Genomic DNA, 16497 nt, shown 5'->3' on the forward strand with positions numbered 1-16497 from the left:
GAGTCCCACGGGCCCTATCGTCCTATTCCCTGAGCCAGGCGGAGGACACTAACCCCGCCGGCCGGTCAGATCCGCAGGGGTTCCTGCTCCCAGAGGCTTTAGGCTTCCAGGCTCCAGCTTCGGCAACGAGCCAGCGCCTTCCTCTCGCGCCCGGCTCCCTCCCCACGGGCCCTTAATCCATCTCACCCAGCAGGAAGCCCTTAAGCTGCCTTTTCAGCTGCCTCCTCCGACCCGCTGTGGACACCAGGCCTTTCTATGCCATCCTGGGCAGGAGCTGTATCGGACAAGCTGCAGAAAGCCACCCCGCCAAGAGGTCACCCCTGCCCACGGGCTCCGGCCGCCTCGCCTCCCCGGGGCCCAGCGCGTGGGCATCCCCCAGGCCCCCGGCTGGGTCCAGGCCGCAGGGGGACAGCGGGCAGGAGGCCAGGGCCTGGGGAAGTGTGGCTGGCAGGAGGGGCCCCCTGGCTCTCTCCAGCGCTCGGAATCCGGCCCCTGCCCCCACCTCCTCGCGGCCGGGCCCGACTGCGGGCAGGCGGGGAGGGGCGGCCGCTCCGGAGCGTTGCAGACAGGAAGAGACCCGGGCCAAGGAGAGGGGAGGGGGGGCTGCTGTGGGGCACTTTTTTTTCCCCTCTCACTTTCCTTCTAGGTTGTGGCCAGAAAAGATGGCGGGGGGGAGGGGGGAATTGCTCGACCCTCCTGGGCTTGGATTCTCCCATTCCCGGGCTCCAGGGTGCTGGCAAGTACAGTGTTACAGGTTCTGATTTAAAGTCTGGAACACAAGGGTGCTACAGTGCCCTCCACCTTTCCTCTCCCTCCTCCTCCAGCCAAAAGGGCCCCTATTGGGGCCCCCTGCCCCGCAGCCCAAATCCCAGGCCTGCCTCCCAGCCTCCGCTCCAGGAAGCCGGGGCCGCCGGCGCTGGCGAGGAGGAGCGGCGGCTCGGGGAGAGGAGCCGGGGGTGCCGCTGGGAGATCTGTTTGTACTTGAGATTCTTCTCATTCCTGGCGCAGCAGGCTCTCGCCGGGAAGGGCTGAGGCAGGGAGGATCCCGGGGCCACAGCTGCGGGCGGAGGAGCTGCGCCTGACCCCAAGCCGCCTGCGGGAACCTTTGGGGCCACCTGCGCTCCCCCTCCCCAAGCTGCCTCAGCAGGACGCCCTCTCCAAATCCTAGGAGAGGCTGTCCTTTTTTTGGCATCCTGAAGAGCCGGTGTCCGTCCTTTTGGAGTGCTCAGGGACCTAAGGACAGGGCCGGGGGGAGCCAGCCCGTCAGCCTCCGCTCCAGAGGGGGCCAAATCCCTGTACTGAGATTTTTGATCTGCACTTCCCTCTTTTTCTGCACAGCCCTGCCCTGGGTCCCAAGGTTCCTCAAGAGTTAAGCAGAATGTGTGACCCAGCAACCTGAGACCCCATGGTGTGGGCCAGAGAGGACTGACACCTGCCCTGAGCTCTGGACCCACTTCCTGCTCCAACGCCCCTCCCCGATGCGGCCCAGGACAGACTCCTGCTGGGCCTCCAGCCATCCCTCACCCCTTCCAGAAGATTAATATCCCCCTCTCAGAGAAGTCTAACCTCACAAAGCTCTGGGTGCCTGTCCAAAGGAACGCAAAGAGGAAGCCAAATTGAATCCGGGCCCATTATTCTCCCCACCCCTCTTCATCCCCGGCACACCACCCCTCCTTCCGTGCACACCACCCAGTGCCCCGGGCTGCCTGTGCTGGGGCCCCCGTGGTGGCCCCTGCCTGATGGGCTGCTGCCAGGCCACGGGGCAGTGGGCACCTCCCCAAGCAAGGATGCCTGCGAATGCATCCTTCTCATGGGATCCTTTCTTCAGGGGCCAGGACACACATAAGATGCCCACTCTGCAAATGGAGCAACCAGGACTCAGACCCACTCAAGGTGCTACTGAGCACTAGGGCCAGCGCCCAAGCATGAGGTGGCCCAGGTCTGCGGTCCCTTCCTCTTCGGCCAGAACACACTGCAGTTATGTGTGTGCTCCAGGGCAGGCACAGGGCCTGGGTTGGTGGCTTCCTGGGCAGGTGCTGATGACTCCAGTAGCTGGGTCCCTGCCACCCCCCAGGGCACCCCACCCAGGGGTCCCTCCCCCCAGGAAACCACAGCTGAACTGCTGGTGTGTGAGGAGGTAGACAGGATAGTAGGCAGCTAGGATTTTCCTAGTCCGGAGTTAATTTTTTCTAAAATATAAAAATTGTACAGAGCTGCTGGCTCTTGGCTGCAACCCGGTCGGTCCAGCCTCTGTGGTGGTTAGCATTTGGGGCAGTGGACCAGCAGATCTCTAACTTTCAAATAAATGGAAGAAAAAATGAAGTGTAGTTTCAATAGAAAGTCTTGTCAAAACAGGAGGTTGTAGAGCTGGACCCTTAGACAACAGACTCATTTCTCAGCTTCTCCAGCCAAAAACGGTGGAGTCCAGGGGTTGGTGGGACGCATGCTCCAGGGGTTATGGGGTCAACTTGGCTGTTTAGGGCCTGAGTGTCCAACCTGAGTTGTTTTCTAGACCTTGGCTTGCTTCTGAGAACACTAATTTGGTTCCATTTTCCATGAGTTCCTGCTGGATGCCAAACACCTGCGTGTGTGCAAATGCCAAGGCCTGCCTCCACCATTCAGACCATCCAGAGATGACCTTTTCAGGGCTTGGCTGCTCCATTTCCCACCCAGCTCCGTGCTCATGCACCCAGGAAGGCAGCAAAGGATGACAAAAGACCCTGGGCCCCTGCGCCCATGTGGGAGACCTGGATGCAGTTCCAGCGTGGCCAATCTATAGCCACCTCCTCTCACCATTTGGGGACCGAACCAGTGGGTGAAAGATCTCTCTCTCTGCCACTCTGCCTTTCAAAGAAAGAAATCCTTTAACCAAATCTCAACCTTTAGAAAAAAGCAAAATCAAAGAAAGGATGGGAATGGTGTTATTAGGGAAGCATTTTTTGTTAAAGATTTATTTATTTTTTATTGGACAGTCAGATATACAGAGAGAAAGAGAGATAGAAAGATCTTCCATCTGATGATTCACTCCCCAAGTGACCACAACAGCCGGTGCTGCGCCGATCCAAAGCCAGGAGCCAGGAACCCCCTCCAGGTCACCCATGCGGGTGCAGGGCGCCCAAGGCTTTGGGCCGTCCTCGATTGCTTTCCCAGGTCACAAACAGGGAGCCGGATGGGAAGTAGAGCTGCTGGGATTAGAACTGGTGCCCATATGGGATCCTGGTGGGTTCAGGGCTAGGACTTTAGCTGCTAGGCCATGGCTGCAGGGCCCAATTAGGGAAACTTTAAAGGAGGGAGGGCCACCCCACAGGGACTCCCTGGGAGAATGAAATTGCCAAAAAGTGACCTGCTGTTCCTGGGGGAAGTCAGGGTTTGGAATAAAGGGGGGCGTAGTCTGAGGGTGTCTTAAGCAGAAGGTTGTAACACAGGTGCACCAGGGCCCATTGTGTCCCTAGAGAATTCACATGTTGAAAACCAAACCCACAGAAGTGACTGGGGAGAGGGCTGTTAGGTCCCATGAGACCCTCAGAGCAGGTCCTAATCCTGTAGGACTGTTGGCCTTGCAAAGGAATCTCTGTGTCTCTGTCTCCATAGGGATAATTTTATATATCATCTGTAACCACATGAAGAAACTGAAGGAGATCAGCCAGGATTCCAGCTGGCACTCTCTAGGTTACACTGTTGGAAGCAGTGGCTTAGCCCACTGTGCCATGTCATTGCTGCCCTGACAGTTGATTTTTTGGTGTTTTTTTTTTTTTTTTTAATTTGGAAAGGCAGATTTATAGAGAGGAGAGACAGAGATCTTCCATCCACTGGTTCTACTCACCAAATGGCCAGCCAAGGGCCAGGAGCTTCTTCCTGGTTTCCTAGGTGGGTACAGAGTCCCAAGGCTTTGGGCTGTCCTCCGCTGCTTTCCCAGGCCACAAGCAGGGGGCTGGAAGGGAAGTGGACCAGCTGGGATAATTAACCAGGGCCCAAAAGGGATTCCAGTGTATGCAGGGCAAGGATTTAGCCACTAGGCCACGGCGCCGGGCCCCTCCCTATTTAAGAGAGAGTCACAGAAATGATTTCCCAAGAGGGGCTGACAGGCCCATGGTCAAGGACACAGGCTCAGAGCTGCCTCAAGGATTCTCTGCTCCCACTGCTACGGGATGGACGCCAGGGCTGCTCTAGGAAATACGCCATGGCTGGAGCCTTGCCTACCAGCAGAAAGAGTCAGAGCAGCAAGACAGCAGCCTCATTTTCCCTTCCAGCTTCTAGATCTCAAGTGAGTGTGCACTTTGCAGGTACTGCTCCAGCTACTCCAGCTGGGAAATTAGGTTTTTGGCTTCCTGGCTGGAGGCGGGAACATATGCTGAGAGCTGATTTGCCTCATCCCCACAATGGCAGAGTGGTAGAAGCTGAAGTTGGGAAGATGCATGGGGGGTTAGAGTTTGAAGGGCTTTCAATGAGTTGGAGTTAGAATCAAAAGAGAACTGCGCAGTGGCCGAAGGTAACCAGGAAGGGTGGGTGTCGTGACTTGGGGAGAGAAATCCCTGCTCAGATGCTCACATCCCATATTCCCCATGATAGTGCAGCCACGGGAGGACTGACAGTGCAGAGCACCTGCCTTCAGCCTGGCCCACCCCAGTGGGAGGATCAGTGCTCCTGTGTGTATGTGCATCTTTCTGTCATTCTGCTTTTTCAAATAAAGAAACAAATGTTTAAAAAACTCACCAGAGGGCCAGGTGCGGTAGCCTAGCAGCTAAAGTGCTTGCCTTGCACATGCTAGGATCCCATATGGGTGCTGGTTCTAATCCCAGTGGTCCTGCTTCCCATCTAGCTCCCTGCTTGTGGCCCTGGAAAGCAGTCGAGGACGACCCAAAGCCTTGGGACCCTGCACGCACATGGGAGACCCGGAAGAAGTTCCTGGATCCTGGCTTCGGATCGGCACAGTTTTGGCCATTGTGGTCACTTGGGGAATGGCTCAATAGACAGAAGATCTTCTCTGTCTCTCTGTGTATCTGACTTTACAATAAAAACAAAAACCTCACCAGGCCTTGGAAAACTAATGAAGTGGTTTGGAAAGCAGATACAAGGAGTCTCCCAAAAGTTTGTGAAAGGGATCAGTACTGTGGCAAAGTGGGTTAACCCGTCACCTTTGATGCGAGGGTCTCACACAGGCCCTGGTTCATGTCCTGGCTTCCACTTCCCATCCAGTTCCCTGCTGAGTGCCTGGCAAAGTGCAGAGGATGGCCCAAGTGCTTGGGCCCCTGCCACCCACCGGGGCTCCCAAATGGAGTTCTTAGCTCCTAGCTCCAGCCAGGCCCAGGCACTGCCTTATGGCCTTTGGGGGAGAGAACCAGTAGATGGAAGACCTATTGTTCTGTCTCTGTGGCACTCTACCTTTGAAAAAAGTAAAAACAAATCTTTCAAATTTATGATACAATTATGCATGGATTTCAAGTTTTTATGCCAAAATAAACTTTTTTTAAAAGTGATTATTTATTTGAAAGGCATAATGACAACATGAGAGGAACAGAGAGAGAGATCTTTTATCCACTGGTTTATTCCCCAAACGGCTTAAATGGCCAAGTGTAGGCCAGGCTAAAGCCAGAAGCCTGGAATTCTCTCCTGGTCTCCCACATGAACTGGTGGAGGTCCAAAGCCTTGGGCCGCCTTGCACTGTCTTTGCACGTGCGTTAGTAGAGTTAGATTGGAAATGGTGCAGCTAGGCCTAACACTGGCACTTTGATAGTGATGGGGTATTCCAAATAGCTGAGTCCAAGTGCAGGCTCCTAAACCTGCATCTTTCAATTCCGTTTGTCCATGAACATCTTGAAGGACCCAGTGGTTCCAGAGCCCCATGGAGCATCACATGGAGATTAGAAATTCCCAGCAACTGTGCAGGGCCCAAGGCATGTGCATGCCCAACAAGTGTAACCCACTGCTCATATGATCTGGCATTCTGGTGCCTACGGACTCTAGGCTTTCAGCTGCTTCATGCTGGGGCTGCAGCCTTACAGCAGAGGCTGGGGCTGTCTTGGGTCTAGGGTCCAGGAGTTTGGGCCCCAGTCGTGCCCCGCCACAAGGATGAGAGCCCACTTCCTGTGAGGTCACAGGCCTTTCTGTGCCCTGCTTCACCTTCCTCTTGGTGCTCACTCTGACTCTGGGGTTTCAAGTCTTTGAGATCCTCTTTCCATCACAGGGTTTGCTTAGAGAGCATCTTAATCCTTGAGGAGATCAAGGATTTTTAAAAAATGTTTATTTTTTAAATTTTTATTTCTTTTTATTGGAAAGGCAGATTTATAGAGAGAAGGAGAGAATGATTTTCCATCTGCTGGTTCACTCCCTAAGTGGCCGCAGCACCCAGAGCTGAGCTAATCCAAAGCCAGGAGCTTCTTCTGGTCTCCCACGCAGGTACAGGGTCCCAAGGCTTTGGGCCATCCTCTACAGCTTTCTTAGGCTGCTAGCAGGGACCTGGATGAGAAGTGGAGCAGCCAGGACAAAAACTGGCACCCATATGGAATGCTGACCTTAGCGGTATAGGATTAGCAAGTTGAGTCATCGCTGGTCCACAGATCAAGGATTTGACAGAGAATAAGAAAAGTGAGACTGGAGGGGACCAGGAAGGAAGGGTGAGGGGACTCATGTCTCACGTCGCAGTTCCTTTTTTTCTTTTTTCTGAAAATTTATTTTATTTTTATTGCAAAGTCAGATATACAGAGAGGAGGAGAGACAGAGAGGAAGATCTTCCATCTGATGATTCATTCCCCAAGTGACCACAATGGCCGGTGCTGCTGAGCTGATCCAAAGCCAGGAGCCAGGAACCTCCTCCAGGTTTCCCATGTGGGTGCAGGGTCCCAAGGCCGTCCTCAACTGCCTTCCCAGGACACAGGAAGGGAGCTGGATGGGAAGTGGAGTTGCTGGGATTAGAATCAGCACCCATATAGGACCCCGTGCATTCAAGGCAAGGACTTTAGCTGCTTGGCCACGGCAACGGGCCCATGACAGTTCCTTTTAAAACAGCCCTGGGCCCCCAAGGAAGCCCGACACTATCCACCCTGAATTTTCACACCAAAGAATCTACTAAAGCTTTGCCTACTCCTTCTCAGGGGTTCCCCCATCCAGGCCTGAGGCCTAGGGTTCTCCCTGAAGCCTGAAGCAGCCAGGGTCCCAGGCCTTGCTCTGGGTGGCAGGCTGGGCTCCACAGAGCAAGAGCAGCTTTTTGGGTTGGGGGAGGGGGCGTCCAGGGAAGGAGTTGGGAGGATGGGGCCAGCGCTCCAGTGGGGGTGGGTAGAGAACCAGTCAGGTCCTTGCCAATAAATCAGAGTTGCTTTCCCAGATGGAGTTCAGGCGCTTTGATTTCTCCGCGTCCCCTCCCCCTCTGCGGCCTCCCCTCACCCCTGGCTCCACGGCTTCAATTCCTCCCTGAAAAGCAGCGGGGCCTCCTTTCAAACCAGCCAGGCTCCTCCAGCCCCCAACAACAGCTTAAGTTACAGGAAAGAGAAAGGGGAGGGGTGGCCCAGCCTGGAGGGAAAGGGGAGAGATTGTGGGAGAAGCAGAGGAGAGGGGAGCAAAGACAGTTCTGGGGGAAACAGAAAACAGATGGGGTTAGGAGTTGGGGTGCAGCCTGGAGAGGAGTGGGGGCTCTGCTGATGCCAGAAGGAAGCCCTGCAGCCTGCCTTGGTGCCTTCCTCCCCAGCAAGCACCCACACTCCGCCCTCTTCAGGATCCTAGCACATCTACAGGTCTGATTCAGCCTCTCCCATTCCTCTCTTCTGGGCCTCAGGTTCCAGAAGGTTCTGAGAGCCAGACGCTCTGACCTTTTCCTTCCCAGGGATGTGCTGTTTCTCAGGAAGGCAGAGTCAGCCAAGAGTGTCACCAAGCAAAGCCAGCACCCCTCCTGCCCAGGTTGCTCTGGGCCTTCCACGCCTGGCTCTTGATCAGTCTGTGCCTGGGCTAAGTGATCTGGGCTTATTCACAGATCACTGGTGCTGTCTGCTGAATCTGTTCATGGCCCCCTGTTATCTTCTGGAGGCCTTGGGGAAAGGTGAATGGAAGATGACAGCAAAACCAGTTATCCTCTGCCCCCAAAGCCTGGGGCGGCCTGGGTGTCCCTCAGAGCTGGTGTGAGGTGCCCCTGGAGGGTCCCTGTGTGGGACCCTGTCCGGAGAGAGAGCTAACTGCAGTGTCGCCTATGTGTGGTCTGTGCAGGTGACAAGGACAGGGAAATGGGCCTGGCCCACGGCTCCCATCTACCCTCGGAGGCTCAGCCCTTGGAGTTAGTGTTTTTACTTAGAGAATAGAACTTGGAGGATCTCTGCCCTCCTGTTCTCTCTCAATCAGGCGCACACAGTCCTTCACCATCCTTTGGAGGTCTGCCCAGGGTGCCCCCTCTGTCCCTCTAGTCTCAGGCCTTGCCCTGGTGACCAACCATGGGTGCTGGCATGTGTCCTGTCCCCTTCCAGAGACACCCCCTGGGCAGTCCTCAAAGGATTATGTGGTTGGGAGCAAGTGTCCTTCTGACACGCCTGGAGGTGTGGGAAACAGCTGCCAAGGACGGGTGCAATGGGCGTTTCCTTCACTCATCTGTGACACACAGCCTTTCATCTGGCGTGGGTGTGAGTAAACAAGGACAATTTTCTTCTTCTTTGTTAATTAAAGATCTGTTTATTTATTTGAAAGACAGGGCAACAGGAAGGAGGGAAAAGGAGAGAGAGAGAGCATGAGTGAACACTAGAGTTCTTCTCACCCGTGGGTTTACTCCCCGGATGGGCCAGGTCGGAACCAGGTGCGCCCTATGAGTAGCCCCAGGGATGACAGGGGCCCCACTACGTGGGCCATCCTCCACTGCTTTTCCCACTGCATGGGAGACCCAGAAAAAGCTCCTGGCTTTGGAACAACTCAGGTCTGGGTGCTGCGGCTACTTGGGGAGCAAACCAGAGGATGGAAAATCTTTCTCTCCTTCTCTCTGTAAATCTTCCCTTCCAGTGAAAATAAATAAATGTTAAAAAAAAAAAAACCCAATAGTTCATATTTATGCGACATGCTGTGATAATTCAACACACATGTGTAATGCAATGATCAAATCAGGATACAAAGCATCTCCACCTCTTTCTGCATGTGTCATTTTTTGGTGCTGTGGACCTTCAAACCCCTCCCTTCTGGTTTGGTATAAGACATGTAGCTGGGGCCCGGTGCCGAGGCCTAGCAGCTAAATCCTTGCCTTGAACACACCAGGACCCCGTATGGGTGCTAGTTTTGATCCCAGCAGTTCCACTTCCCATCCAGCTCCCTGCTTGTGGCCTGGGAAAGCAGTCGATGACAGCCCAATGCTTTGGGATCCTGCACCTGCATGGGTGACCTGGAGGAAGTTCCTGGCTCCTGGCTCTGGATTGGCGCAGCACCGGCCATTGTGGTCACTTGGGGAGTGAATCATCGGATGGAAGATCTTCCTCTCTGTTCTCCTCCTCTCTGTATAACTGACTTTGTAATAAAAATAAATAAATCTTAAAAAAAAAAAAAAAGACATGTAGCCGATTACTGTGAACCGGAGTCCCCCGCCCTGCTGTGGCTAGCCCCTATCAGAATGTATACTGGTGCCCAAGAACCAGCCTCCCTTCATGTCTCCTTTCCTTTCCTCTGGACTCTTTGACTTCTAGCAAGTCAAGTGAGAATATACACTGTGCCTCTGCCTTCCCGCTGTTTGCTCCAGATCTCTTCCTAGGACTCCTCCAAACTGTGTACCCGCGCTGGCTGAAACCCTCAAGCCTGCAGCGCAGCGCCTTCTCCAGGAAACCAGACTGTGTACAGCGTCCATGCTTACTGGCAGCCTCTGGATGGCACTCTCAAAAACTCGCAGGGTTCTAACCAGGCCAAAGGACTGTGCCTGCATCTACCACACCCCACTGTGCCCTGGTACATACCACCTGCCCACTCAGTCTGCTTCTCCAGCCCCTGATTCCTGCAGCTCAGTCCCACCCTACACAGGCAGTCCCAAGCGCCTACATGATTGATCCCTTGCTGGCTTATTTCATTCCCACTTCACTCCTTGACTCAGCCAGATCCCCCACCCAGTTAAATATTCCCTCCACAACCCCGAGGCCACCAAAACATAGCTGGTACTCAACAGGTTTGTGCTAAGTGAATGAAGGCACACAGCTTCAGGTAAGGCTGAACTTGGGCCACTGGCAGCCTTTATAGGAGCGGGGCCTCTGACTCTGTTTCTGATTGCAACTTCCTGCTGGAGGCACATTTATTTATTGTTTATTTCCTGTGCACCTACTGGAGGTGATCTGAAATCAGAAATTTCAACAGAAGAGTACTGAAGACCAAGGGACTGAAAGAATGGGCCCTTATTTCCGTTTCTGCTGGCTCCAGCTCCCCATCTGCGTTGGGATGGACAGAGCAGGGATAACTGTTACTCAGGCCTGGCAGGAGGGCGGGCAGGAAAAGCAGGTTTGTTCTGGAAGGAAATTGAAGGTAGTGTGTTTACATTGGAAATTTGCTCTCAATTTCCTATCAGTTTCCTGGATGGGGTGTAGGCACCTGTCATCTTCCTTTGTGGCACAGCAGGATGCTGGCACCCCCTGCAGAGCGGTGCTCTATCTCCACTCCCACTTCCTGCTGCTGGGCACCCCGGGAGGTAGCAGTCTCCAGTCAGTTAGATCCTGGGCACCTTTGTCAGGGAGCTGAGTGGTGAGTTCCCTGTTGAGAGCATTTGGGAAGTAAATCTGTGGACGGGAGATCTCTCTGCCTTTCAAATAAATAAAATAAACATGAAACAAATAATTATAAAAGACACCCTGGAGACTGAGTGGGAAAGGGCAGTGGCAGCACAGTTCAGGGTGGGTAGGTCCTTGGGGACCACTCCTAGACTGCTGTGGGGCATGAAAATGGAAACAATGCAGGAAAAAAAAATTAGGGTCTAGTGCGGAGGCCTAGCAGTTAAAGTCCTTGCCTTGAATGCACCGGGATCCCATATGGGTGCCCTTTCTAGTCCCTCTGGCTCCACTTCTCATCCAGTTCCCTGCTTGAGGACGGCCCAAAGCCTTGGGACCCTGCACCCCTGTGGGAGACCCAGAAGAGGATCTGAGCTCCTGCTTTGGATCAGCTCAGCTCTGGCCATTGTAGCCACTTGGGGGGTGAATCACTGGATGGAAGATCTTCCTCTCTGTATATCTGACTTTGCAGTGAAAATAAATCTTTTAAAAAATTGTTTTAAAACACTGGGCCAGGTGCAATGGCTAAATGGCTAAATCCTTACCTTCCAAGTGCTGGGATCCCATATTGGCACCAGTTCGAATTCTGGCTGCTTCATTTCCCATCCAGCTCTTTGCTTGTAGCCTGGGAAAGCCATAGAAGTTGGTCTGAAGCCGTGGAACCCTGCATCCATGTAGGAGACCCAGGAAAAGCTCCTGGCTTCAGCTCAGCTCAGCTCTGGCATTGTGGCCATTGGTGGAAGATCTTTCTTTCTATCCTTAGATCTGATCTGCCTTTCCAATACAAATAAATAAGTATTTAAAAAATTACATTAAACATTGAAAAAAGCAAATGCCTTTGATTTTAGAGTCAGTGAGGAGCAGTTACAAGTTGCAAAGAACTGGAAATCTTGACCCTGAGAGAGGAGTTAGAGTGGGTAGTAGGCAGTTAGGGTATTCTGGGTCCCCGAGTAAAAGAGAATTCCCCCACCATGTCTTGGATTCACCAGGATTCTCTTCCAAGGGACAGGGGTGCTATTAGTATATCAATTCCCCACCTGAAGTATTGGCCACTACCTCTGGCCATCGTGGGAGGACCTCAGGCCGATCTCTTTATCATTGAAAGGAGAGCAGGAAGAAGTAATACACATCTGCCCAAGGCCTGGAATGTCCTATGTCTGGCACCTCTGTGGCCTTTTGTCCCAAGGCCAGGTACCATGGAAATCAGGAATTTTCTTTGTTTATGGAGAAACCTCTTTGAGGGAAACCTTTAAAAGGTGCATTCCCCACCATTCATTCAGGTTTTGGGTTCTTATTTTCCTCCTGCCACTATGGCAGAGCACTAGGGTTCTTCTTGTCCTCCTGCCACTATGGAGCACTAGGGTCTTTTTACTTTTCCTCCTGCCATTATGGCAGGGGGTAAGGGTCCTTTCTATCTCAAAACCCCCTCCCGTCGCTATGACGGGAGTCTTCTCAGCTTTTCTAATAAATCTTGCGTTAAAACTAAACTGTGTCCGCATGAAAATTCTTCTTTCCTGCGAGACAAGAATTTGAGGTTGCTGCCATACTCGGAGTCAAAAATCCTACAACAACGCCATTCATTCAATTGGGAGGAACACCAAACTTGGCAAGGCTGACAAACTTGATCCCAAGGACCCATCCTTGAGGTTCCTGTTCTTCCTGCCTCCTCCTAGTTCTTTCCAAGCTCTTTCTATTTTTTAAAAGCAATCCATGGGCATAAGAGGATGGCTGGCAGCTGGGGGGGGGGGGGAGGGATCAGGTCCCCGCAAAGAAGCAAAAGAACTTTTTAAACTCAAGTTTCCTTCCTAGTTTTACGTCCCCTCCCCCACCCCCCAAATAAATGCTCCACCATCCAGTATCTGGCCCAAGGAGATTTGCATGCAAATCCTCCCTTCTCCCTAGCACCAACCCTCTCCTTCACAGCTCCCTCCCCAGCCCAGTTTAAAAATCCTGGAAAGGAAAAGAAAATATTTTTAAATAAGCAGGGATTCTGCAGGCCACCCCTCAGCCAGGTGAGAGAGGAGGAGAGAGAACACCCCCACCTCCAGCCACTTCCCTCCCACACGCCCCACCCCTTTCTGGTGTGGAACCACTTAAGGTTTAGGTTAAAACTCTCTCCTTGCCCCCGAGAAGAGATCTGGAAGCTTTTAGAGGGTGGAGCAGGGGTGGGAAATGAGAAGGAAAATCCCCCCACATCCTCAACGCTCGCCTGCTGGAAAGTCGGGTCTGGCCTCAAAACTGCCCATCACCCCACCACCAGCAGCCATTAAGTTTCGATTAAGACCTCGGGTTCTCCGCAACTATACTTTACTTTGCATAATTAAAGTTTGCCTGGGAAGAAGGGGGAGGTGGGAACCGCGGCTCCGGGCGGTCCGGCTTCACCGCGCCCCCTCCCTCGCCCCCATCCCCAGCTCCGGGCCTCCCAGTTCCTGAGTTTTCTCACTTTGAGGTGCCACCGAACACAAAGAACCATAATGGGCTCCTTTGTGCTAGCTACAGGGCAATTACGCCCGGGAGTGGGGGCCCCTTTAAGAGCTTCTTAAAGAAACAGACTCACGGTGCCCCCGCCCCTCGCACGCCCCGAGGGTTATTTAAGGGTGCGTGTAGGGGGATCGACGAGGAGCTCCTAGGAGTTTCTGCCGTGGGCCACGTGCAAACTTTGGTGTGGACCGCACGAGGAGTAAAGTCTGTGCGAACTCCTCCACTGTGAAGAAACCTCTTGAACCTAATTTCTGAATTTGAGATTTTTTTCACTGGAGTTGAAAAATTAGGTTGGTGTAGTTGGGGCTGGGGCTGGAGAAGCGAGGGGGGCGAGAAGGCCACGATGCAGAATGCTCCTGCCGGGCTAGGGCGCAGAGATGAGCTCGGCTCGCGTGGGGCCGAGTCTGCCGCGGCTCCGGGACGCGGGTGTCTCAGGATCCCGCCGCGGCGGCTCCTAGGCAATCCCCGGCGGGGCCGACGGCTCTAAATATAATAATAGCTGTCTCTTTAAAAAGCCCAGAGGTGGGGGGGGAGCGCAGTTTTGTTGGCATCTGGTTTCTGATCTCATTATGTTGCGGTCGACCAATCCGGCCCTCGGGGCTGGTCCTTGGGTTTAAATCTTATTGGCCGAAGGCAGATTTTGGGTTGGTACTTAGCGCTCGACGGGGCGGTTTCAAGGATCCCTTTTTTAGGGGGCTAAGGGAGAGGGCGGGGCCGCCAGCGGGGCCCCCTTGAAACCGACTAATTGGGATCGGAGGGGCCGGGGTGAGGGCTGGAGGAGGCACAAAGGAGTCGCCGGGTGGAGGAAGGAGAGAGGCGGGGTGGGGGGGGGACAAGGGAGGCTAGAGGAGGAGGAGGAGAGGGCAGCAGAGCTCCGCGGCTGGGGTGGCTCAGTTGGAGCACGGCGAGCTAGCCGGCAGGCGCGCCGCCCCCTCCCCCGGTCGGCCTCCCCAACTCTGCAGCCGCGAGCAAAGTTTGCTAAGCGGCGCGCGAGGCGCCGGCCGCGGGCGGGCGGCCGCGGGGAAGGCGCGTGGTCCCGGGGTTGGGGGCGGGGGCGGGCGGGGGGGCGGCGGCGGCCAGCATGCTGCCCCGCAGCGCCCTGCCCCGCCTGCTGCTGCTGTTGCTGAGGTCGCCACCACAGCTGCTACTGCTGTTGCTGCTGCCCGCTGCCGGGCCGGCCCAGTTCCACGGCGAGAAGGGCATCTCGGTGCCGGACCACGGCTTCTGCCAGCCCATCTCCATCCCGCTGTGCACGGATATCGCCTACAACCAGACCATCATGCCCAACCTGCTGGGCCACACGAACCAGGAGGACGCGGGCCTCGAGGTGCACCAGTTCTACCCGCTGGTGAAGGTGCAATGTTCGCCCGAGCTGCGCTTCTTCCTGTGCTCCATGTACGCGCCCGTGTGCACCGTGCTGGAGCAGGCCATCCCGCCGTGTCGGTCTATTTGTGAGCGCGCCCGCCAGGGCTGCGAGGCGCTCATGAACAAGTTCGGCTTCCAGTGGCCCGAGCGGCTGCGATGCGAGCACTTTCCGCGCCACGGCGCCGAGCAGATCTGCGTGGGGCAGAACCATTCGGAGGACGGGGCGCCTGCGCTGCTCACCACCGCGCCACCGCCGGGGCTACAGCCGGGAGGCGGTGGCACCCCCGGAGGCCCGGGAGGTGGAGGCGGCGGGGCGCCCCCGCGCTACGCCACGCTGGAGCATCCGTTCCACTGCCCGCGCGTCCTCAAGGTGCCGTCATATCTGAGCTACAAGTTCCTGGGTGAGCGCGATTGCGCAGCACCCTGCGAACCTGCGCGGCCTGACGGCTCCATGTTCTTCTCGCAGGAGGAGACGCGCTTTGCACGCCTCTGGATCCTCACCTGGTCCGTGTTGTGCTGTGCCTCCACCTTTTTCACCGTCACCACTTACCTGGTGGACATGCAGCGTTTCCGCTACCCCGAGCGGCCCATCATCTTCTTGTCTGGCTGCTACACCATGGTGTCACTGGCTTATATCGCCGGCTTCGTGCTGCAGGAACGAGTGGTGTGCAACGAGCGCTTCTCGGACGACGGCTACCGCACGGTGGTACAGGGCACCAAGAAGGAGGGCTGTACCATCCTCTTCATGATGTTGTATTTCTTCAGCATGGCCAGCTCCATCTGGTGGGTGATCCTCTCGCTTACCTGGTTCCTGGCGGCTGGCATGAAGTGGGGCCACGAGGCCATCGAGGCCAACTCCCAGTACTTCCACCTGGCCGCCTGGGCCGTGCCTGCCGTCAAGACCATCACCATCCTGGCTATGGGCCAGATCGACGGCGACCTGCTGAGCGGCGTGTGCTTCGTGGGCCTCAACAGCCTGGACCCACTGCGGGGCTTCGTGCTGGCGCCGCTATTCGTCTACCTGTTCATTGGCACGTCCTTCCTGCTGGCGGGCTTCGTGTCGCTCTTCCGCATCCGCACCATCATGAAGCACGACGGCACCAAGACCGAGAAGCTGGAGCGGCTCATGGTGCGCATCGGCGTGTTCAGCGTGCTCTACACGGTGCCCGCCACCATCGTCATCGCCTGCTACTTCTACGAGCAGGCCTTCCGCGAGCACTGGGAGCGCTCCTGGGTCAGCCAGCACTGCCGGAGCCTGGCCATCCCATGCCCCGCTCACTACACGCCACGCATGTCGCCCGACTTCACCGTCTACATGATCAAATACCTCATGACACTCATCGTGGGCATCACGTCTGGCTTCTGGATCTGGTCCGGCAAGACGCTGCACTCGTGGCGCAAATTCTACACGCGCCTCACCAACAGCCGGCACGGCGAAACCACCGTGTGAGCAGGACAGGGGCCTGGGGTGCTTGGCTTCCCTTTTTTTTTTTGAAGTAATAATAAAGGACGGTCGAACCGTTTCTTTCCTTTTTTTTTTTAAGTCGCTTTTTTTATATTAGAAAAACACCCCCCCCCGCGCCCCAGGTTTGTAATTAAAACTGTAAATAATCTTTGTAAATTGAATTACATACTTTCTATTTAAAAGGAAAAAGCAGCCGCCAGGGCGGCCAGGGTAGAAGGCTTGTGGTGGCAGGTGGGGGCGGGGAGACGGCGGCTTGCTTTCCGCTGAGGGGCTGGGGTCCTCTTGCTTCGCACCCTTTTCACAAGCACATCGGGTTCGGGTTTGGGTGATTTGGGCACAGGGCTGGGAGGAGGGTGTGTTTCTTTGTGATTGGTCAGGAGCGCAGGCGAGGCGGCCGGGGAGAAGCTGCTCCACTTCCATTCATTTTTTTCTCTCAAAGGCAACTTTGCGAGCCTCCTGGTTGCCACTAGGCCGGTGGGTATTCCT

General features: G+C 55.1%; 1 protein-coding gene across 1 annotated transcript; it reads left to right on the top strand.

Moving 5' to 3' along the window:
* The first annotated feature begins 14262 nt into the window (after positions 1 to 14262).
* On the top strand, positions 14263 to 16028 carry FZD2 (frizzled class receptor 2). The gene has a single exon (XM_040989206.1). The coding sequence runs from the start codon at positions 14263 to 14265 to the stop codon at positions 15994 to 15996; it is 1734 nt and encodes a 577-aa protein (XP_040845140.1). The 3' UTR covers positions 15997 to 16028.
* Positions 16029 to 16497: the final 469 nt, after the last annotated feature.

Source organism: Ochotona curzoniae, unplaced genomic scaffold, assembly GCF_017591425.1.
Source record: "Ochotona curzoniae isolate NIBS_2020 unplaced genomic scaffold, NIBS_Ocur_1.0 contig_520, whole genome shotgun sequence".
NCBI lineage: Eukaryota > Metazoa > Chordata > Mammalia > Lagomorpha > Ochotonidae > Ochotona > Ochotona curzoniae.